This window comes from Littorina saxatilis, linkage group LG6 (assembly GCF_037325665.1).
Source record: "Littorina saxatilis isolate snail1 linkage group LG6, US_GU_Lsax_2.0, whole genome shotgun sequence".
Taxonomy (NCBI): Eukaryota; Metazoa; Mollusca; class Gastropoda; order Littorinimorpha; family Littorinidae; genus Littorina; species Littorina saxatilis.
Window position 1 is genome coordinate 2,548,003 of NC_090250.1, and position 25,566 is coordinate 2,573,568.

Sequence of the window (25,566 nt, forward strand, 5' to 3'; positions counted from 1 at the left end):
TAGTGCCACAGCGAGAATGCCGATGAGCGCCAAACACCTGTATTACTTATCTTCGGTTTCAGCTCTGCTCTTCACTGGAGACTTGTGAACGACAGGAGAGATAGTGTGTCGCGTGGAGAGACTGTCGCGGTTAATTCTTCTGTGAGGGTAACTGTTGTGGACGGTTAGTTTCAAAGACTTGGTAAACTCTCCTGCTTTTGAAAACTGATTAGGGAACTTGGAATCACTCTCCTGCTTTTGAAAACTGATTAGGGAACTTAGAATTACTCTCCTGCATTTGAGAATTGATTGCCTGCGGTCCATTGTGTTAGACTGGAGGAGATTTTCGGCTTGGCATCAGTTGCTTATGTGGTTGAGGCGAAGCTTTGAGAACTTGAAATACAGCGTCTATTCTGAAAGCTGATTGCGGTCAATATGGTAAACTGAAGACTTGGGGGATCTCGAAGAATTGGAACGGATGCTTGCCTTTTTGAATAAAATGCATGTAATTTCAGACGACACGAACTCGGGCCAACCTTTCCAATCCTGACTTAACTTGTCAAGTTCTCTTCGATCCAGTCAGCTTCACGAAGTAGACTTCGCGGAGCTATCATCGCCCAATTAATTTTTAGGCTTCAACAAGGGAATTACTTGGGAAGGCTCAGACGCTTTAAATGAGACTGGAAGGCAAAAGATTTACCATCGTCGATGATCTGACTTCAGTTCTGGTGCGTTAGTCTAGGAAGGCGTAGACCATCGTGGATTCCTTTCAGAAGCTTTACATGAGCCTGGAGGGAAAACAGCTACCATCGTCGGTGACTTGTGATCTCGTGCTTTAGTCTTGGAAGGCGTAGACCGTCGTGAATGCCGATCAGAAGCTTTACATGAGCCTGTGGGAAAACAGCTACCATCGTCGATGACTTTCGTTCTCGTGCGTTAGTCTGGGACAGTGTAGACAGTGAATGGCGGTCAGAAGCTCTACATGCACCTGCGGTAAAAGAGCTACATGTACCATCGTCGATGACTTGTGTTCTGGTGCTGTTAGTCTGGGACAGCGTAGACCGTGAATGCTGGTCAGAAGCTCTAAATGAGCGTGGGGGAAAAAGTACTACCATCGCCGATGACTTGTCTTCTTGTGTGTTAGTCTGGAAGGGTGTGGACCGTGAATGCCGGTCAGTATGCTGGACTGGGGTCCCCCCATGTTGTGTCGGGACCCGGCCTGTGCTGACCTGCTGATGGCCAAGCGCAGGTTCTGGGTGGACAGGGCCTATGCTGACCACTTCCTCTGTAAGTTTTTTTGTCCACTCATGTGTGTGATTTGGGCGAGGCCTGAAGCCTGAGTCCTGGATAAGGATGAGATTTCATATAGTCCTGTGAGGTTACCCTCATGGAAATTCGGGCTGCTTTCTCCCTGGGGAAAGCGAGCTGCCATACATTGCAGCGCTACCCATTGTTTTGCAGTTTAAAGACAGGGCCAAGAAAAAAATCACTGTTTCCGATTCCCCGACCGACCTCATTTGTTCCTCCCGACCGCATCTATATATATATATACGACTTGTGTGTGTGTGTGTGTGTGTGTGTGTGTGTGTGTGTCTGTGTGTGTGTGTGTGTGTGTGTGTGTGTGTGTGTGTCCGCGATGCCAAGCCAAAGTTCTCGATAGATCTTTTTCAAATATGGAGACCATATTCAGCTACATCCCGGACACAACCTTATCGATGAGATATTTCAACACGTGCTCTCAGCGCGCAGCGCTGCACCGATTTTGGTTTTTCTCTGGATCCATTTCCAGTAACTCTTCCTTATCTTCTCCAGTGTTTTCAGCGTTTACCTCCCTTCCTTCGTGTGGCGTCAATCCATATTCCCGTTTCTATTTTTAGAAGGTCACTGTCGACAACGCTCAATCCATATTCCCGTTATACTATTTTTAGAAGGTCACTACTCTTCTCCAGTGTTTTGCGCGTTTATCTCCCTTCCTTCGTGCGGTGCGCCGGTGTAACACGAGAAAATTACTCCCACGAGATTTTTACTCCGGAGTAAACATTTCGTACGAAAAAGTTACTCCCTTTACGAAAAAAGCACTCCCCCATTACACGAGAAAATTACTCCCCAAGACAGGTGAGTTCCGAGTAAACATTTCGTACAAAAATGTTACTCCCCTGACGAATAAATAACGAATAAATTACTTCACCCAAACACAAGCAATTTAACTTCCCATGCCAGGTGTACGAAATGTTTACTCCCTTGTCCCCTGTTAGTCTTGGTGGTGGAAGGGGTGGAGGGAGGGTAGCGCGACATTCGTGTGCGCGAGATCACTTATTGGCATTATCCCTTCGCCCGCATCCCATTTTTGCGTACGAGATTTTTACTGGAAGTGAAAAAAATGGGGAGTAAAAATTTCGTGGAGGAAGTAATTTTTTTCGTGCCTTGGGGAGTTCTTTTCTCGTACGAAAAGTGTACTCGTAGTAAGAATTTCGTACGAAATATTTCCTCCGGAGTAAATTTTTCGTGGAGTAAAAATTTCGTGTTACACCGGCGTACACCCGGCAGAGCCGGGTCCCCGACGCAGCATGGTAATCGGCTCGACTTTTTCCCGGCGCAGCCGTACCCGGCGAAGCGGGTATTCATCCAGTAAATAATAAATGAACTAACAAGTCGCGTAAGGCGAAAATACAATATTTAGTCAAGTAGCTGTCGAACTCGCAGAATGAAACTGAACGCAATGCCATTTTTCAGCAAGACCGTATACTCGTAGCATCGTCAGTCCACCGCTCATGGCAAAGGCAGTGAAATTGACAAGAAGAGCTGGGTAGTAGTTGCGCTAAGAAGGATAGCACGCTTTTCTGTACCTCTCTTTGTTTTAACTTTCTGAGCGTGTTTTTAATCCAAACATATATATATATGTTTTTGGAATCAGGAACCGACAAGGAATAAGATGAAAGTGTTTTTAAATTGATTTCGACAATTTAATTTTGATAATAATTTTTATATATTTAATTTTCAGAGCTTGTTTTTAATCCAAATATAACATATTTATATGTTTTTGGAATCAGCAAATGATGGAGAATAAGATAAACGTAAATTTGGATCGTTTTATAAATTTTTATTTTTTTTTACAATTTTCAGATTTTTAATGACCAAAGTCATTAATTAATTTTTAAGCCACCAAGCTGAAATGCAATACCGAAGTCCGGGCTTCGTCGAAGATTACTTGACCAAAATTGCAACCAATTTGGTTGAAAAATGAGGGCGTGACAGTGCCGCCTCAACTTTCATGAAAAGCCGGATATGACGTCATCAAAGACATTTATCAAAAAAGGAAAAAAACGTTCGGGGATTTCATACCCATGAACTCTCATGTCAAATTTCATAAAGATCGGTCTAGTAGTTTAGTCTGAATCGCTCTACACACACACACACACACACACACACACAGACACACACACACACACAGACACACACACGCACATACACCACGACCCTCGTTTCGATTCCCCCTCGATGTTAAAATATTTAGTCAAAACTTGACTAAATATAAAAACGACAAAACTCGATGTACCGGTCTTTACAAGGAATGTTACTCTTCTTCGACACCCAGGGGACACAGCTCGCACGATTTTCTTTGGAAATCTGCAGAACTTGGTGGACGACTCGTTTTAATAATTTCACAAAAAATGTACAATAAAACAAAAAACAAAAATTGCATGCAAGATTTACCTTTCTCCTTTTTCACAGACAGCAGTCGGATGTTGTATAATTTGATAACGACGGAGAAATATTAAATTCTTTGCAACATGTAGGCAGTCAGATGCTGTGATATTTTCACAACCACACAAAACCACCTGCTAATTTCTTCGAGAATATTTCCCAAGGACAAAAAAGAATACTTAAAAAGAAGAATAAATATTTATTTTATTTTATTCTAATTAAACATGTCTTTCTTCTGTTCAGACGGCAGTCGGATGTCGCCACCATGTCTTCAGGACCCCCGCCTGGCCCTCCCTCCCCCAGCCCCGATCTCCACCCCCTCCCCAATGGACACCTCCCCCTCCTCCTCCGTTTTAGGAGCAGACTTTATGCTCGCCCCCCGGGAACACTCCCCCCGGGAACACTCCCCCCGAACCCCCCTCCTGCCAATCTGTTGTGTGAGCTGTACGCATTCCGTGGGTTTCGCGTCGCCGCAGTGCAGCATCGTTTCTTCGTTGCCGTTGCAATTGCCATCTCCGGGGGGTCTGTTGCCGCCACCCCCGCCCCATGAGGGTTTGTTGGTCCACCACCCTGCCCTGTTGCCGCACGCTTTCGCCGTACCCCCTCCATCTCATCATCTCCCTCTCCCGCTGCTGCCACCTTCTCCGGCGTCGTCTGAGGGGTGTGGCATTAAGGTGAGAATATGTTGTGGATGTTTAGTCGATTTTAAAGGAGGTTACTTCCCTTAGTCTCGGTATGGTTCGCAAAATGTGCCAAAAGTTTGGGTTTTTTTTTTAAATGAAAAAAAAGATTTAGGGTCGGCGGGAAAAAAATGGGTCGGTCGGGTAACCCTAAAACAATATATATTTTTATTTGGCCTTAGCTTGTTAACCCATCGTGTTGGGGCCCAAGGACTGTTATGCCGGGGTGGAAGTAGAGATAAGCGCCTACTTCCCAAGAAATGCTCCATATGGCTTCGTGTCTCCAAACACCTCTGACAGTCAAATCCAGCTCCTGGCCTTCACGTGGCGGGCCCTGTCTTCGACTAACAGGAGAAGGGATGCAGGCGGGTCCCTGGCGCCTTAAAGGCCAACATCCAAAAGAATTTTTCTCCTGGAGCGACCTAAACTTGAACCCGTCGCTCTTCTTGCATGTCTGTTTACTTCGTGTTGCACGCAAAAATTGCGCGACTTCCTTGCCGCGTGGATTGACGAAGCTGTTTTATTCTCGTGACTGAAAACACTGCAGTGCGTGCAGTTTTATTCTGTGGGTTCGACAGATCGGTCCAGTAGTTTGGTCTCAATCGCTCTACACACACGCGCACACACACACACACACACACACACACATACACATACACACACTGGCACACACACTCACTCACACACACACAGGCACACACTAGCACACACACACACACGCACACACACGCACGCACACACACACACCCGCTCGGCTTTTTGTCCCCTCTGCCTCACTGATTTGGCTTTGTGTTTATTTCGTCATTATTTTGTTAGTAAATAGTGAACATTGCTTCAATGCCGAAGCAAAAAACATCATTATTGGTTGTAATTTGCTACCAATTTTAAAACCCGAATATCGTATTACATAGTAATTTTGACAGCAGTTCAAATGTGTACATTTACCAGTTCCATTCAGCAGACTTTCAGGTCTTTGTGACTGATTTCTGGCCAGGAATTCATCACGCTTTCTGTTGTTCATTCGTTTCCTGTGACATTGATCAGCAAACCAGCAAAGCGTGTGTGTGTGTGTGTGTGTGTGTGTGCCTTTGGTTATATCGGTTTTTATATTTAGTCAAGTTTTGACTAAATATTTTAACATCGAGGGGGAATCGAAACGAGGGTCGTGGTGTATGTGCGTCTGTCTGTCTGTGTGTGTGTGTAGAGCGATTCAGACTAAACTACTGGACCGATCTTTATGAAATTTGACATGAGAGTTCCTGGGTATGAAATCCCCGAACGCTTTTTTCATTTTTTTGATAAATGTCTTTGATGACGTCATATCCGGCTTTTCGTGAAAGTTGAGGCGGCACTGTCACGCCCTCATTTTTCAACCAAATTGGTTGAAATTTTGGTCAAGTACTCTTCGACGAAGCCCGGGGTTCGGTATTGCATTTCAGCTTGGTGGCTTAAAAATTAATTAATGACTTTGGTCATTAAAAATCTGAAAATTATAAAAAAAAATAAAAATTTATAAAACGATCCAAATTTACGTTTATCTTATTCTCCATCATTTGCTGATTCCAAAAACATATAAATATGTTATATTCGGATTAAAAACAAGCTCTGAAAATTAAATATATAAAAATTATTATCAATTTTTTTTTTTCGAAATCAATTTAAAAACACTTTCATCTTATTCCTTGTCGGTTCCTGATTCCAAAAATATATAGATATGATATGTTTGGATTAAAAACACGCTCAGAAAGTTAAAACGAAGAGAGGTACAGAAAAGCGTGCTATCCTTCTCAGCGCAACGAATACCCCGCTCTTCTTGTCAATTCCACGTGCACTGCCTTTGCCACGGGCGGTGGAGTGACGATGCTACGAGTATACGGTCTTGCTGCGTTGCGTTGCGTTCAGTTTCATTCTGTGAGTTCGACAGCTACTTGACTAAATATTGTATTTTCGCCTTACGCGACTTGTTGTTGTTGTTGTTGTTGTGTACGTAACAAAATGTAGTCACTATAATTATATACGTTTGCACCATACCTCATCTCCCGTGAAATATCAACAGAGTTCGAAGTTTCAGTTTGTCAATCTGTATAGTATGATTTGTTTTCAAATACGTTTTGTCTTTCTTTCCTTGTCCTGGTTTGTTTACTGATCATCGTCATTTGTATATTTAGTCAAGTTTTGAGTAAATATTTTAACATCGAGGGGGAATCGAAACGAGGGTCGTGGTGTATGTGCGTGTGTCTGTGTGTTTGTGTGTGTGTGTGTGTGTAGAGCGATTCAGACTAAACTACTGGACCGATCTTTATGAAATTTGACATGAGAGTTCCTGGGTATGAAATCCCCGAACGTTTTTTTCATTTTTTTGATAAATGTCTTTGATGACGTCATATCCGGCTTTTCGTGAAAGTTGAGGCGGCACTGTCACGCCCTCATTTTTCAACCAAATTGGTTGAAATTTTGGTCAAGTAATCTTCGACAAAGCCCGGACTTTGGTATTGCATTTCAGCTTGGTGGCTTAAAAATTAATTAATGACTTTGGTCATTAAAAATCTGAAAATTGTAAAAAAAAGAACAATTTATAAAACGATCCAAATTTACGTTTATCTTATTCTCCATCATTTGCTGATTCCAAAAACATATTAATATGTTATATTCGGATTAAAAACAAGCTCTGAAAATTAAATATATAAAAATTATTATCAAAATTAAATTGTCCAAATCAATTTAAAAACACTTTCAGCTTATTCCTTGTCGGTTCCTGATTCCAAAAACATATAGATATGATATGTTTGGATTAAAAACACGCTCAGAAAGTTAAAACAAAGAGAGGTACAGAAAAGCGTGCTATCCTTCTTAGCGCAACTACTACCCCGCTCTTCTTGTCAATTTCACTGCCTTTGCCATGAGCGGTGGACTGACGATGCTACGAGTGAGTATACGGTCTTGCTGAAAAATGGCATTGCGTTCAGTTTCATTCTGTGAGTTCGACAGCTACTTGACTAAATATTGTATTTTCGCCTTACGCGACTTGTTTAATCTCGGAAGATCTAACTAGTGTTCTGAGCATCGCCTAAGTAGACATCAACAAGCCTGTACATACTTGAATGATCTTGCCGTTGTCTATCTTTTGCGATATCATGTCCATTTGTGAAAAAAACATGAAAAAGTATCCAAATAATTATTTGACAAACGGAATGCCATACATTTCCACATCGCAACATTATTGAATATTTGTACCAGTTTCAATTTGTCTGATAGATGTTGAATGACACAGAAATAAAACGATTTCTTCGTGAACTTCAATTTAATATATCAGGTGTACGATACATCTACACAGGTGTGTGTGTGTGTGTGTGTGTGTGTGTGTGTGTGTGTGTGTGTGTGTGTGTGTGTGTGTGTGTGTGTGTGTGTGTGTGTGTTCTTGAACATAACTACACCCATGTGTTTATGAGTTACATAATTATATATATGCGTTCAGTCAGTCTGCATGTTTCCTTTCACAAAATAAGACACAACATCAAAAATGAATACAGATTTGATCTGCAAGGAGGAAATATCAAACCAACCCACACCCCAAACCTAAAGCAGCTCATGACAAACTTTTGGTACACACTTTGCAAAATAATACTCTAATTTCTAACCAGCTGCATTACACGCTGCCAACAGAGAGAGAACAAGTCGCGTAAGGCGAAATTACAACATTTAGTTAATCTGTCGAACCCACAGAATACAAGAAACTAAGTCCATCTCACGATGAACACGAGCCGAAATCATATGCACTCGACTTATGAAATAGAAAGAAATCAAATACGACGAAGAGAAGAAAAAGTTTGAAAGTACCATTGAACTTCCATGTCGGCGTGTGGCTGAGCTTAAAATAGGAATGTTGTTGCAATCTGTCAGGCACTTTCCCTTTTGACAGGTAGTTTTTGCATGTACAGCAAAACACGGCCTTTTTTACAAATCCTAAAGACTGTCGGAAACTTCGCATGCTCTCTTGTGAACACCATGTGAAACATTGATTCTGAAACAAAAATCTATGGCATGAATGACAATGGAAAGACGGTCTCTCTCTGATTCCAAGTTCATAATGACAGTTATAAAGTGCTGAATTTAAAAAATCTGTAGATGAAGTAAAATCATTTGAATGTTGGCTTGTTGAAACTTCATAACAAACAGCCACCTCGTCTATATCAGTATCTGAAAGAATGCCAACTTCCTTTGAAACACCAACATTTGTATGGAAAACTTCTGTTTCTGTCATCTTTGATTTCATTTGACAACTTGGACTGATGGCATCTTCCAGAGATATATCCATTACTTTCAACTTGCGCCTCTTTGTATTCCTGTAAGCCTGCCACTTATTTATAAAAAGAAACGTTTGATACTTTTACCAAACAGTTAGTATAATGCACGATTTACCTGTATTCGTCTTTAAATTCTGCAAGACTGAAGCGAAAGAGGTCTGTCTCAGTTTTGTCGTCAGTTTGTTGTGTACATTTACACACGCACAACGAACAACACATGCACAGGCCCGGGGGAAGCTCTCCTTTCTTATGTCCGACGATAGACGTATACATGTAGTTTACATGTTTATTAGTCATCTATTTGATAAATTACGTGTATGATATGACGGAGAGTCGCATCGGTTTGATGCCGTGAACCCAACCGTGGCTGTGGCTGTCGTTTGAAGTAGCCTACTTCTTTATAAAGATTCATTTACATTCTACTTCTGACCAAGGCATGTTTGGTACCTACTGAATCCTTGTTGCGTGTAGTTTTACGTGGCACGTTGCCCAAAGTTGTATTCTTGAGGAGCATAAAATAAAACGTGTTACAAAGTTATCTCAAAACTCTGCAGTGACTGCTCGCGCAGCAGGTCAGCTAATTATAGCACGCAGCCTCCACAGACAGCTTTTGAGCCCAGACCATATGAGTCGCCGCTCCTGCGGCTCGTCAAAAACTGCACGCACTGCAGTGTTTTCAGTCACGAGAATAAAATAGCTTCGTCAATCCACGCGGCAAGGAAGTCGCTCGATTTTTGCGTGCAGCACGAAGTAAACAGACATGCAAGAATAGCGACGGGTTCAAGTTTTGGTCGCTCCAGGAGAAAAATTCTTTTGGATGTTGGCCTTTAAAACCAGCTGCTTCGGGCAGATGGGGCTCGTCAACCTTGGATGGTCGCTCATCTAGGTGAAGGACAACTCCGATTTCAAAACCCGCACTGCCTTGTGTGCGCCTTGGGAAAGGCAAAGGCTACGAGAAGGAAAACTTCGACAACAAACCCGGGTAGAGTGGACTCGACAGCCCAGCAAGGCAGCTACTCTTGTGGAGGAGGCAACCCTGAGTAAGAACCTCAACCACCGAAGACGGAAGAGAGCAGCCAACTTGGCGTGGGGAGAAAATCGGCTGTCTACGCTTCCACGATAATATGGCCGTACAATTATCTTAAACCCATCGTGTAGACCTAGCCAGAAAATATGTCCAAAAATACAAGAAAGTTCTAATCTTATGTTAAAGGTGGTCGTCTACATTTTTGCTTTTTTTCAATAATCTTATGGTTAGATTTCGCTAAAAAGTTATGTCAGATGATGAATGAACCATGGGGAAAAAAGTTATAGAAAAAAAATATATGTAAAAAAAGATTTTATTTTTGGGTAGCGTGACTCACGCTTCCAATATTTTGTTTTCTGTTTGCTGAGAACATGTGCTTTGCCTAAAAATACTGACCAATCAAATTCATGTCACTATGCTTATAGCCACGCCCAAACAAGTGCAGCAACAGTTTGACACTGGAGCGCTGTCCACGCTTTTTTTTAAACGCACGAAATGCACGGGATTTGAGAGGAGTTTTGCGCTTGGTATTTTCCAAATAAGGATATCCTACTATGAGTACTACGCTGGAATACTACAATGAATTTTCAAACGGCTACACTGGCTTCGTCTTTCCTGATCGAAAGGGGGTGTATTGTTGATAATTGTAGATAATAGACTCTGCATTTTAATGGTCAAATGGCGATGTCGGTATAAAAATGTAGACAAGGACCTTTAATATTTATCTGTCTGCGTACAATATTGTTGTGTTGTTGGTGTTGTTTGTGTAATTGGGAGGCAAGCCTAAAGGCTAATTTCTGTTTTGTAAAGACAGACAACAAGTATTTCTTCTTGTTCTTCTCCTTGGTTTTCTTGTGCTCCATTGATTGAGATATTATACGTATGCGACATTGTTCTTTGCAATCATTTGAATGAAATTCTGTGTTGACCAAAACAGCCGTTATTTTTTGAAAGCACGCTTATTATAAGCATAGCCTCTTGTGAACCGTTGATATGATTATTATATGCATCGATATCATCGTGGAATTTTGGTGTAACTCGATTCTTGACGATTGTGATGTTTTCGAGCTTTAGACTTAGCAAATCATTCTCAATGAAAAAAAAGCCTCTTAAAAGACGACTGGCAATGCATGCTTTTACATTCTTTTATCTGTGTATCCATACCAGGAACGAATATAAACACTATTTCACAAAATAAAAATCAGTTTTGGTCTTCTCATAAAAAAACTGTTTAAGACGAGTCTCGCCAAAATTCCACGACGACGTCGGTATGTAGCATTGCAATTATTTTAATAAAATGGTGTTTTGACCACAACAGCAAGAGCGGATGACCCCGGTGTCCAGCCTACAGGATGACCACACAGAGATGTACGAGTGTCGCTGGACAGGCTGCGAGCGCCGCTTCCCGGGCTTGGAAGACCTGGTGTCACACGTCAACGATTGGCACGTGAAGATAGAGCGCCCGGAGGTCGAGTACCAGTGTCAATGGGACGGCTGTCCGCGTCGGGGGAGAGGCTTCAATGCAAGGTAAGGGTTGCAGTTTGTTGTTGTTGGTGGTGGTGGTGGTGGAGGTGGTGGTGTTGTGGTGGTTATTTGTTTGTTTTGTGTGTTTATTATTTTTCGGTTTTTACATTTAGTCAAGTTTTGACTAAATGTTTTAACATAGAGGGGGGAATCGAGACGAGGGTCGTGGTGCATGTGTGTCTGTGTGTGTGTGTAGAGCGATTCAGAGTAAACTACTGGACCGATCTTTATGACATTTTTCATGAGAGTTCCTGGGTATGATATCCCCAGACGGTTTTTTTCATTTTTTCGATAAATGTCTTTGATGACGTCATATCCGACATTTTGTAAAAGTTGAGGCGGCACTGTCACACCCTCATTTTTCAATCAAATTGATTGAAATTTTGGCCAAGCAATCTTCGACGAAGGCCGGACTTTGGTATTGCATTTCAGCTTGGAGGCTTAAAAATTAATTGATGACTTTGGTCATTAAAAATCTGAAAATTGTAATTAAAATTATTTTTTTATAAAACGATCCAAAATTACGTTTATCGTATTCTTCATCATTTTCTGATTCCAAAAACATATAAATATGTTATATTCGAATTAAAAACAAGCTCTGAAAATTAAAAATATAAAAATTATGATTAAAATTAAATTTCCGAAATCGATTTAAAAACAAAAAATCTTATTCCTTGTCGGTTCCTGATTCCAAAAACATAGATATGATATGTTTGGATTAAAAACACGTTCAGAGAGTTAAAAAGAAATATAGAAAAGCGTGCTATCCTCCTCAGTGCAACCGCTACCGCGCTTTTCTGGATTGTTAATTTCACTGCCTTTTGCCACGAGCGGTGGACAGACGATGCTGCGAGTGTACGGTCTTGCGGAAAAAATGCAATGCGTTCAATTTCATTCTGTGAGTTCGACTGAGCTTGACTAAATGTTGTATTTTCGCCTTTCGCGACTTGGTTTTTTTTGGTTAGGAGGGGTTGGATGGGGGAGGGGGGGCGTGCTTTTGATGTAATTGCTGTAATAAAGTGAGGTGAGATGAGACGGTGAAGGAGAACGTGTGTCTGAAAACGAGGAAGTTTATTTCTATGCGCGCGCGTGTATGTGTGTGTGTGTGTGTGAGTAGGGGGGGGGGGGGTTGGTTATAGTGTGTGTGTGTGTGTGTGTGTATGTGTGTCACTGTGAATGCGAATACGAATTTTAAAAAATCACTGTGTGTGTGTGTATGTGTGTCACTGTGAATGCGAATACGAATTTTAAAAAATCACTGTGTGTGTGTGTGTGTGTGTGTGTGTGTGTGTGTGTGTGTGTGTGTGTGTGTGTGTGTGTGTGTGTGTGTGTGTGTGTGTGTGTGTGTGTGTGTGTGTGTGTGTGTGTGTGTGTGTGTGTGTGTGTGTGTTAGGCCGGCTGAGCATTAAGAGAAAATGGCATGCCGTTTTTTTTCGATCTTTATTTCATTTTCCTCTCGCTGTTGTTGTCGGTGTCGTTGTTTGTTGTTGTTGTTGTTGTTGTTGTTGTTGTTGTTGTTGTTGTTGTTGTTGTTGTTGTTGTTGTTGTTGGCGTCCTGTGATGTCGGTGGAGAAAATGTCCCTTTCACAAATATTCCCTGTGTTATGCAAATATGTCTTAAAATAGTCTCCAGATGTATGTGTACAAAACCTGTCAGATTGCGTGCGCATGAAGGCATTTTCTGGGACGTCAGGGTTTCGGGTTTCAAGCAAAATACCGGGTGTGTTTTTAAAGGGGCACTTTCTGCCAACGGAAGTGTTGCCATTTGTCAAAAATCTGGTTACGTCTCCCTGAGTGATTATGGAGAACGCACAAGTTTTATGAGTATTGGAAAGTAACCCTATCCTTTCATGAATCAAAATTCATGTCTAAAATGTTTTTAGAAAAAATAATAATTTAAAAATAAAATTAAGCAAAAAAAGTTACGAAACAAAACATTTGAATATAACGTCGATCTATCGATCTTTGAAATGGACGAACACCAGACAAATTCCGAAAGTAACTTTGTTGAGTTTGTTTGGGTTGTGAAAGAGTGAATATCCTTGCTTTTTACTCGGACAAACATTGGAGGAGCCAATCATTTGCGAGGGGTGTGTCGGACACACATTGGAGGGGCCAATCATTTGCGAGGGGTGTGTCGGACAAACATTGGAGGAGCCAATCACTAGCGAGGGGTGTGTCTGAAACACGAAGACAGGAGCACGAGTGAATGTATTTGTCATAGTAAAAGCAAGGGCATTCACTCTTTCACAACTCATACTTCTTCTTCTTCTTCTGCGTTCGTGGGCTGAAACTCCCACGTACACTCGTGTCTTTTGCACGAGTGGAATTTTACGTGTATGACCGTTTTTTACCCCGCCATACGCCGTTTTCGGAGGAAGCATGCTGGGTATTTTCGTGTTTCTATAACCCACCGAACTCTGACATGGATTACAGGATCTTTTTCGTGCGCACTTGGTCTTGTGCTTGCGTGTACACACGGGGGAGTTCGGACACCGAGGAGAGTCTGCACACAAAGTTGACTCTGAGAAATAAATCTCTCGCCGAACGTGGGGACGAACTCACGCTGACAGCGGCCAACTGGATACAAATCCAGCACGCTACCGACTGAGCTACATCCCCGTCCACAACCCATACAAACCCTACGGAGCTATTTCTGAACATCGTCTATCAAGAAACACAACAGATAATCATGATGAAAATTTAAATCAGAACGACGTGTGTCAATAGCACAGCATGAATATCGATGTGAGTTTGCTTTAGCGGTTTGACAAACTGCCGAACTCCTTCGCGATAGGGGAAAGTGACGCCAAGGACCACCAAAACTTCGGAAAAATCTCTGTTGAAAAACTGTTGCTGCTATTTCGGTAACACATTTTTTTTTTGTAGATTGCTGTTAGCGGGCCCGGTAGCTCAGTTGGTAGTGCACTAGACTTTTTATCCTTACGTCACGGGTTTAAATCCAGGTTGGGACGGACACGGGTTAATTTGATGTGCAGACGCAGAGAAGGTATCCGTGTCACATCCCCGTGTCACCGCAGTGGCACGTAAAAGACCTCGGTCATAAGTGCAGTTGGCTGGCTACATCTAAACACGCACACGCCCGGGTAGTGCGACTCTTGTTGCTGCTAGCTTTCCACTGTAATAAAACGACCGGAATTTCACAGCATTAGGAAAATGAAGTTATAATGGAAACGAAATGAAAATGAAATGAAATAGTTACCCGTGGACGGTATCCCTTTACAGGAAACTGTCAGCACACTTTTGGAGGAGAACGAGGGGAGATTATCTTTGCATGGCATGCATGTCATTTGTAACGGTGATTGATTTTCTGTTGACTTTTCTAATCTTTAATCACACTTACGTCGGAAATGTAAGCCCCCCTTTATTGCAGCTGTAAACAAATATCGAGCACTTACGCACGATCGTTTGAAGTTCGGTTACGTTGCGTTTGCGTCAGAATTTAACAGATTGCTATCGGAAGGATTAGTGGTATCGTTTTGAATGAATTAAAGATAGCTCTCTCTCTCTCTCTCTCTCTCTCTCTCTCTCTCTCTCTCTCTCTCTCTCTCTCTATGTCTATCTCTGTCTCTTTCTGTCTCTCTCTCTCACACACACACAAACACACACATACACACACACACACACACACACACACACACACACACACACACACTCTCTCTAGTGAGAGATTGAAAGTGCTAGTGAAAAAGATACTGAAAGACCTAGAGATAGAGAGACAGAGACAGACAAAGAGACATAGAAAGACAGACAAAGAGAAAGAGAGAGAGAGACAAACAGAGAGAGAGAGAGACAAACAGAGAGAGACAACCAGAGAGAGAGAGAGAGAGAAAACAGAGAGAGAGAGAGAGAGAGAGAGAGAGAGAGAGAGAGAGAGAGAGAGAGAGAGAGACAAACAGAAAGAGAGAGTAGCAACGCCCCACTCAATACGTTTCAAGCACCACGAGCACCTAGCACCTCTAAAACCAATACCCCGGGTAGCTGGGAACGGGTAGACAGCACTTGTTTAGACGTCTCAACTCTCGACAGCAGAATTAATGGTCCAGGGTTCAGGAGATCAGCAATATTAATTCTGTCTGTGTTTGTTCTCACAATCAGGACAATAAGTATCTGCTCCGTCTGTTCACTGCTACTTTTTCCCCCCCCTTTTTAGGGGGGGGGGGGTATGGCCTTTTCTTTTGGTCCCTATAAAGGTTGTGCAGAAAATGTCTGTTTGCTTGTCCGCACCCCTCACACCGAAACAGTGTTTTTATTATGACTTCCGCCTTGTTCATTATCAGGATTTGCTATTTTCTATAATCTGCTTGACTTTCATTCCAAAGTTACTTTGGTGGCTGTCTTTGGTGGGTATGAATTCCATGCAACCTATAAAAAGACAGACAGAAGAAAGAACACACGTACGCAAGCACGCACACACATACACGCACGCACGCACGCACACGCACGCACACAAGCACACACACACACACAAGCACACACACATAAGCACACACACACTAACACACACAAGCACACACACACGCACACACACGCACATAAGCACACACAAGCACACACGCACATAAGCACACACACACTAACACACACAAGCACACACACACGCACACACACAAGCACACACAAACACACACACACACAACCACACACACACACACAACCACACACACACACACACCACTGTAAAGTTGATCCCAGTAAACATCTATAATCATTTTTCAATGTATGACTGAAATCGTGTTTTTACGAACCAAAAGCAAATCAAGTGCCCGGATAATATCACTTGACAACATCCTTTCATCTGTAGATGTATATCATTCGAAAAGCGAAGTATACATTTGTGTTTCGGTGAAATGAAACATGTTTTTTAACAGCAAATGAGTATCCATTAAAAACATCAAACACAAACAGTCACAAGTCAGAAAGTAATAACATTTGTTGTGCACTTTCAGCCCCTGGGCAAATTCTTCCAGAGCTAAGAAAAATATGTGAGGATTTGAACAAATCCTTCTTGCAGCCACAAGTAACAAAACATTAAAAGTCGAAGTGGTTCAATTGCTTTGAGAAAGGCAACGGAACAAACTCCACATCAAATCACTCTGATTCTTTTCAATCAAGAAGCACTAGATGAGACAGTCTACTTGATTTATTCTTATCTGATCGATAATTCGAGAGGAGAGTTTGTTTGCCAAAGCAATTCTGAACGTTTTGAGAGATTTACTTTTTGGCGAACGGGGCAATAGACAAGTTTGTTTTGAGTGGGGCGAGGAATTTTGGTTACTGTGATTGTGTGTTGGGGGGATGGGGGTTTGGTTGTGAGTGTGTTGGGGGGGGGGGGGTCGGTTGTGTGTGTGAGTGTCCATGTATGTGGGTTTTTTCCACGTTCAGGGTTGTGTGAGTTGTTTTTTATAACGCACGAACGCACACACACACACACACACACACACACACACACACACTCACACACACACACACACACACACACACACACACACACACACACACACATAGACGCGCGCGCGTGCCGTTTTACAGATAGAAAGATAGATGTGTAAAGTTCTTGTAAAGTTCATCAGAAAATTCCAACCAACTGTTTTTACTATTACCGTACGGTACTTGTCATGAGAATTAACCTTGTTTTTCTTGTCAATTGTTGTTTGTAACAGGTATAAGATTCAAGACATGACGTTGTTTGTTGTTTGTTACAGGTACATACATGTATAAGATTCAAGACATGACGTCAATTGTTGTTAGTTGTTTGTTACAGGTACGGCATCCTGAACTCAGGTCAAAATGAGTTCGGCTCATTCTCTCCCTGACCGGACGCGACAGTCCTACGCGAATCTATCAAAACTAGGAATACAGAGTTATCTCCCATATGTTTTTCGCGAGCACTGATCTAAATTTGAGATCAGTGTTCGCGAGACGAAAATCATTGCAGATTGGCAGACTTCGACAGTGATCTCCGTTCTGTTCTTCACAGTTATGATAAAGACATCGTTCTAAGGTCAAAACAAGTCGAAATTTTGGGACTGCTGCTGGAAGGAGACCGTAATATATGGTTGCATCATTACAGAAAAAATCGTCTGCTTCAGCGAACGCCGAAACCAAACGGTTGATTATCACGTGACACTTTTGCCATATTTAGAGTTGTTTGCACAGTAAATACAGCCGCGAAAAAATAGCTCCCTTGAAACTGTCTTACAAATCAATTCCTTTGTAATTTAAAAATTACACAACACCATGAAAAATCATTATCGACGATCGCGAATCTGCTTATATTAATAATACATTACAAAAAGCTCTAAATATGTAACAAAAAAAAATCGGTTTCCTTGCCGGACAAGCAAACTCAAGGTATCCTGTCAGGGAGAGAATGAGCCAAACTCATTTTGACCTGAGTTCAGGATGACAGGTACAGGTATAAGATTCAAGACATGACGTCAATTGTTGTTTGTTGTTTTTTACAGGAACAGGTATAAGATTCAACACATGACGTCAATTGTTGTTTGTTGTTTGTTACAGGAACAGGTATAAGATTCAAGACATGACGTCATTTGTTGTTTGTTGTTGTTACAGGAACAGGTATAAGATTCAAGACATGACGTCAATTGTTGTTTGTTGTTTGTTACAGGAACAGGTATAAGATTCAAGACATGACGTCATTTGTTGTTTCTTGTTGTTACAGGAACAGGTATAAGATTCAAGACATGACGTCAATTGTTGTTTGTTGTTTGTTACAGGAACAGGTATAAGATTCAAGACATGACGTCAATTGTTGTTTGTTGTTTGTTACAGGAACAGGTATAAGATTCAAGACATGACGTAATTTGTTGTTTGTTGTTGTTACAGGAACAGGTATAAGATTCAAGACATGACGTCAATTGTTGTTTGTTGTTTGTTACAGGAACAGGTATAAGATTCAAGACATGACGTCAATTGTTGTTTGTTACAGGAACAGGTATAAGATTCAAGACATGACGTCATTTTTGTTGTTTGTTGTTGTTACAGGTACAAGATGTTGATTCACATCCGCACCCACACCAACGAGAAACCTCACAAGTGCCTCATCTGTGGCAAGTCCTTCTCCCGCCTGGAGAACCTCAAGATTCACAATCGTTCACATACCGGTGAGTGCACCCCCCCCCCCTCCCAAGATCCCTCCCTCTCCACCCCTCTCCATACTCATGCAACTCCCTTCTCCATCCCACCCGACCCACAAGAAAATCATTAGTAATATACACTTGGCCAACAAATTATTGCAACAAATTTCGCACAGATTAAAGCATTAAGCCTCGTGTAATTTCATTAAAAATTTATATGTGCCAGTTAAGGCCGTTCACTTGACTATCATGATCACCTTTTGGATTAAAGATTTCTTTAACAGGGATCACGTGACCGCCGCTCAAATAAGGGTACCCTCTTAATCGACCAGACAAAAACGGAAGGGCCGGCCCAATTAAAAATCGACAAAAAAAGACAATGGGCAAAGCTTTGCATCTTGTACATTACAGACGTGTGTTTGTGAATAAAAATCCACCAGCTTCTTTATACGGGTTGTATTGGTGTGCAGGTGAAAAACCCTACCTGTGTCCAGTGGAAGGATGCAGCAAGGCTTATTCCAACTCCAGCGATCGCTTCAAGCATGTCCGCACTCACCAGGAGCAGAAGCCCTACATATGCAAAATGCCAGGCTGCCAGAAGCGATACACCGACCCAAGCTCACTGCGGAAGCACGTGCGCACACACGGGCACTTTTACCGCTCAGGGGAAAAGACGCCAGCATTACCTACGTCATCATCTGTGTCGTCATCATCGTCATCGTCGTCGTCATCACCGCCAGCTGCGTCACAGTCACCAGACCTGTCCTCAGCTCAAAGCCTTCCAGGCAGCGCTACCAAACTTGCCGTATCCATCATTCCCTCCCCTTCTTCTCCGTCCTCGAGTTGCCTCCCTTCCTCTCCACCATTGCTAACGGTGTCGAGGGAGAGCGGAGGACTGATCACCCCCATCCCCCTCCCCCACCCCCTGCTGTCCCTGGGGAGTAGTGGGTTGTTCCCCTTGCCCCCGGGTGGGTTCCAGCCGTCCAGTTTTCTGGCCCAAGGGTTGACCCCACCCACTGCTTCCAGTCTTTCGGGGCCGCTTTTCCAGAGTCCTTCTTCGGGTTTTGCCGGGATAGCCGCTGCCACCACCCCCACTACCGTCCCCAGAACAATGCTAGATCACAGCGGGGTAGATTCTCCTCCTGCTACTTCAGGAGTCATCAAACCGCTCCCCATTTCTCTAGCCAAGTTAGACAACTATCGAGGATTGTACGATTGTCCCCCCTGTGGACTGATAGGGGGCGCTCCTCAGCTGAGCAGTCAGGACGGTCCTCTGGATTTGTCGTGTTCTCCTTCTTCGCCACTGTCTCCGTCTCATCATCACCAACGTTTGAATAATCGAGATCATCGATATCGGTATCGTCATCATCATCGTCATCATCATCGTCATCACCATTCGCCAACGAAGCATTCCTTTCCTGAGCTCCTTCACAAAGTTGGCGCCAAGTAAACCGTGATTTTGCTCACTGGGTGACTCTTGTGATAGATTTCAAGATTATTTTTTTTTGTAATTACATTTACTTGACCTTGTTCAAATCTCCTGGTGAATGTTTCATTCCGGCGGTTCAGGTTATCAAACTGCATTGAAAAGGTTTGAAGACTTTCGTTGGAGGAACTAATTAAATGTTCGTGACCTTGTTCAAATCACCTGGTGAATGCCTCATTCGGTTCAGGTGAACAAACTGCATTGAAAACTATTGAAGACTTTCATTGGAGGAACTATGTATCATGCATCTTAGTGTTTAATAATTTAGTGTTTACTCAACGCTGACACATTTGGACGAACACTGAAGCAGCTGATTGAATGAACACTGTAACTGGTTGAATACTATAACTGCACGGGTGAAGACTAAAACCGGTTGAATGCTGATACCGGTTCAACACTGACATTGGTTAAATGCTGAAACTGGTAGAACACTGAAACCGGTTGAATGCTGAAACTGATTCAAACACTGGCATTGGTTGAATGCTGGAATTGGTAGAACGCTGAAACTGGTTAAATGCTGAAACTGGTTCGATCTGGTTAAATGCTGAAACTGATTCAAACACTGGTAATGCTTGAATGCTGGAATTGGTAGAATGCTGAAACTGGTTGAATGCTGAAACTGGTTCAACACTGACATTGGTTGATTGCTGAAATTAGCTCAACACTGAAACTGGTTGAATGCTGAAACTGATTCAAACACTGGCATAGCTTGAAGTGCTGAAATTGGTAGAACGCTGAAACTGGTTGAATGCTGAAACAATTGCCTTGATAGAAAAACATTGATGATGGGTCCAAGAAAGGCACCTGTCATTTTTCCCAGCCTTGTGTATACATGCCTGGAAACTTTGTCAAATATATCCTTTGTGCCAGACTATGTTATTTCCGACTGATTCAAGACTTCTGCCGGTGCGTTCTGACACAGTGTTTCTGTTGTACTTCCAGGGGGGAAATGCACATTTGATGATAAGGAAGTCTCTGTAGTTTACAAGTTGTTTCGGTCTAAGACCTCAAAAAGTATCTAGAGTCAGTGTTTATTTTCATTGTTTTCTGATACAGAATATGTACATTTCTGACTATATTTTCGTATGGCTATTTATTATGCATCAATTTGCATACTCAAGTTTGAAATATCAGTTTGTTATGTACAGAAAAACTCTGCATTATGCAGCATATATTACGGCTGAATATGGTTAAGAAATATACATATATGCATAATATAAATGCCCTGTATTTTCGTATATTTTCATGAAACGTGATCTGGATACTTCATTTCCTTACCTGTTGCAATGTGTCCATACTACAGACGATGTTCAGTTAGAAGACTGGATCTCAGGATGATTGATGATTGTTATCTATGATAGTGAACGCTTGATGTGTGATAACTTGATTGATGTCAGTTTCGTTTCTCCCTGTCTCCCCCCCCCCCCCCCCCCCCTTCCAGGCCAAGCAAAGTCACTATCGTTGGAAGAATCTTGATGTTTTTCTCAGTGTTAAAACTTGGGGGTGATTGGAGTTCTAATCAAAGGTACTGACAGGAACCAAAAAATGCAATTCCAGTCTCATCCTGCCTCTAAATCTCAAGTAAACCTCTATGTAGCGGCATTCCGTCATGCCTTTGCCAGCGATTCTTGAAAGCATTCTACAGATCTTGTTTTGTTCTGACGGTGCTGACGATGTGTGTGTGTGTGTGTGTGTGTGTGTGTGTGTGTGTGTGTGTGTGTGTGTGTGGCACTGTGTGTTTGTCACGGACTCTGTGTGTGTGTGTGTGTGTGTGTGTGTGTGTGTGTGTGTGTGTGTGTGTGTGTGTGTGTGTGTGTGTGTGTGTGTGTGACCTTGACTGACCCCTTTCTTGCTTATCACAGTGATTGGCTTTGAGGCTGCTGTCTGTTCAAACATGGTAAGCATTAACTCCCTTGTCGCGAGGGATTGCCACGGTATTATTTCAGATAACCGATAGTGTTGTACGTCCTTCTACGCAGACACCATGGCCTTGTCTGTCCCCCCAGGCCTGCCCCCTACAACCCCCCCCCCCCCCCCCAATTCCAACCCACCCTGTTCCTCTACTCATGCAAACACCCAGGTGCCTCCCCAACCCACCATCCCCACTTTATTTTTAAACTTTTAATAACAGCCTTTTTTAGTTAAAAACAAACAAACATTTGAATGTTTTTAAATCATGTAAAAATCCTGCCTTTACTCTACTATCTTTCGGCCATCTGCAAGATCATGAGCGCAGAGCTGTAAGATACATTTATTTGAAATGTGTTATCATTTACTTTTTGTTATTTGAAAATCCCAGCCCTCCATCTTTTCTTTGGTTCTTCTGAAAGAGCACAAGTGTAAACATGTACATGTATCTTCCTTTAGTTAAATGTACTGGAAACCCCACGATCAACAACTCCTTAAAAGGGGTAACAGTCAGAGCATTAAACTCCTTTTACGAAGCAACTTGGGGCATTAAAAGTTTATCACTGTCACTTGTCGGTCTCTGAAATCAGCTTGTAATAGTTGTTGGGATTAATGTTCCCTCGATTTATGAGATTTCTGTTCTGCACACGACAAGAGTGTATATGAGTTTACGTGTGTGTTTGTGAGTGTGAGCCTGTGTGAATGTTTGTGCGCCCAGATCGAATCTGTGTTTCCCTCGAAAGCGGTGTATGGCTGCCTGAATGGCGGGGTAAAAACGGTCATACACGTACAACCCCACTCGTGCAAAAACATGGGTGAACGTGGGAGTTTCAGCCCATGAACGAAGAAGAAGAAGAATCTGTGTTGAGGACTTTGGTACTTGCACCTGTGAGTGCGTTTGCACACATGCACAATAACGTCTGTTCAAAAAGAATGGAAAGAACTTGATCCAAGTTTATGTGTCAAGAGCACGAACTGTGCTGATAATGACAATCCCCACATTAGGGGTGAAAGAAATAATAGCTTTATAAATCAACGGGAGGTAGATATCGGCTATATATCACCTTCAGTTACACGTCTTCGTCGTACACTATAGCTTTGGTTAAAGATTCACCGCATTGTGCATGTTGTGAAGCTGCTTTTGATCTTACTTCTTTTTATATTTAAGTGTGTGAATGAATTCAAATTTATGTATGGCGCTTTTTTCTTGTGAATGATTAGGGGGGGGGGGGGGGCATTCTTGCCAAAGATAGGCAATAAGTAAATTCATTTGTCAACTGGTTAAGATCGTAATACCCTCAGCTCAGCTCAACAACTGCATGACATTGTAAACATTCTGCAAAGCAAGGCTTATAACTTCAGTAAGAGTTTTGTACCCCCCCCCCCCCCCCCTCATTTAAATGAGGACAAAAATATATGTGTTCCATCCACATTGGAATAAAGATCTCAGAACAAACTGCCAGCAAATTGCTTTTTTTTTTTTTTACAACACAAATGAATGTTGATTTTCTGCCCAAGATCTACTAAATTAATTAAAAGCAACTAGATTCAGGAGATACACATTTTTTTTTCTTGGAACAATAAATAAGGAGAAAATAATAGAACATTCTTGTTGACTTACTATATTTAGTAAACTTATTGTCATTGAGGGATTTCCTCAAGAATAAGCGATTTCCTCAAGACTAAGCGGGCTGCAATCCCTTGTGACAGCTTGCATCAACAAGTGGCGCTACCCAGGTTGGTTGTTTTTTCTCCTGGGTCCGTGATTTCAATTTTTCCTACCCCCTACAACTTGGCTGTGAGCTTGGGATCTTTATTGTGTGCAGGCATGCTAATGAAAGAGTCTGCATAAGTTGGTTCTTGGTGATAAATTACTCACAAAGACCCAGGTTCGAACCCAAGCCAATAGCGACAAAGTGGTAATAAGGCCAGTTCAGTCACCACCATTTTCAAGATTTCAGCTACATCCCCACCCCTTCTTCTTCTTCTTCTGCGTTCCCGGCCATGCGTCCAGATGTCCAGTCCGGTGTTGAGTGCGAATCCCGCAGTGATGCCGCAGTCCCCCACAGCTTTTCGCGGAGCTCCACTTCACTCGGCCACGTTTGGCGCCTCAGGGTGTCAAAGGTTGGACAGGCCTGCCCCACCCCTAATTCGCTTAGTTATTTCCGAAAATCATCTTTTCTCCAAAATCACTCGGGTTTGTATGAGATTTGTAAAAGAGTGAATACCCTTGCTTTTCTTCTGACAAATGTAGTCAAATGTGCTCCTGGCCACGTGTTTCCGACACACCCCTCACTAGCAATTGGCTCCTCCAATGTGTGTCGGACACACCCCTCACTAGCAATTGGCTCCTCCAATGTGTGTCGGACACACCCCTCACTAGCAATTGGCTCCTCCAATGTGTGTCGGACACACCCCTCACTAGCAATTGGCTCCTCCAATGTGTGTCGGACACACCCCTCACTAGCAATTGGCTCCTCCAATGTGTGTCGGACACACCCCTCACTAGCAATTGGCTCCTCCAATGTGTGTCGGAGTAAAAATCAAGGGTGTTCACTCTTTCACAACCTATACAAACCCGACAGTTATTTTCGGAATTCACGTCTATTCCACTCACACAATATTTAGTCTTCTTTATTCTGTTTTCTGAACTGGTTTGTGTGAAAGTGATACAACTTACAAGTGTGTTTTTCAGTTGACTATAGGCCTTGTAAACAAGAATGTTTATGTTTACAATGTTTTATGTTTTGTTTTATGATGAATATGCCTTGGCCGTTGCTTTAAATCGAGAATATTTATGTTGTTTTTTCATGTATACTGAACAGCTGTGGTTTTATTAATAATACCTCTGCCCGTTTTGAACATATCGTTAGACTTGTCTTGAAAAATAAGAATTTTTGGTCGTTTTTACATTTAGTCAAGTTTTGACTAAATGTTTTCACATAGAGGGGGAATCGAGACGAGGGTCGTGGTGTATGTGTGTGTGTGTAGAGCGATTCAGACTAAACTACTGGACCGATCTTTATGAAATTTGACCTGAGAGTTCCTGGGAATGATATCCCCGGACGTTTTTTTCATTTTTTCAATAAATACCTTTGATGACGTCATATCCGGCTTTTTGTAAAAGTTGAGGCGGCACTGTCACACCCTCATTTTTCAATCAAATTGATTGAAATTTTGGCAAAGCAATCTTCGACGAAGGCCGGACTTTGGTATTGCATTTCAGCTTGGTAGCTTAAAAACTAATGAAAGAGTTTGGTCATTAAAAATCGGAAACTTGTAATTAAAATTTTTTTATCAAACGATCCAAAAACAATTTCATCTTATTCTTCGTCATTTTCTGATTCCAAAAACATATACATATGTTATATTTGGATTAAAAATAAGCTCTGAAAATTAAAAATATAAAAATTATTATTAAAATTAATTTTCCGAAATCGATTTAAAAACAATTTCATCTTATTCCTTGTCGGTCCCTCATTCCAAAAACATATAGATATGATATGTTTGGATTAAAAACAAACTCAGTAAGCTAAAAAGAATAGACATACAGAAAAGCGTGTTATTCTGCTCAGCGGGACCACTACCGCACTATTCTGCATGGCTTGTCGATTTCACTGCCTTTGCCACGAGCGGTGGACTGACGAAACTACGAGTCTTGGTGAAAAAAGCAGTGCGTTCAGTTTCATTCTGTGAGTTCGACAGCTTGACTAAATGTTATTTCGCCTTACGCGACTTGTTTTTTGTACTGTTGAGATAAAATGGCAAGAACATTTGAAATTCTTGTTTGTTTGTTTGTGTGTGTGTGTGTGTGTGTGTGTGTTGGGGTGAG

General features: G+C 42.0%; 2 protein-coding genes across 2 annotated transcripts in view; both read left to right on the plus strand.

Annotated features, from left to right (window-relative positions):
* LOC138968283 (zinc finger protein GLIS2-like) lies at window positions 1-25,514 on the plus strand. Its single transcript, XM_070340841.1, has 5 exons — window positions 1-1,266; window positions 3,928-4,358; window positions 11,014-11,222; window positions 18,249-18,367; window positions 18,811-25,514. Exons 1-5 carry the CDS (start codon window positions 1,146-1,148, stop codon window positions 19,788-19,790), a joined length of 1,860 nt encoding a protein of 619 aa, XP_070196942.1. The 5' UTR covers window positions 1-1,145; the 3' UTR covers window positions 19,791-25,514.
* Window positions 1-25,566, plus strand: part of LOC138968295 (fibrinogen gamma-B chain-like) — a 485,749-nt gene that overhangs the window by 329,350 nt on the left and 130,833 nt on the right. The window lies entirely within an intron of this gene.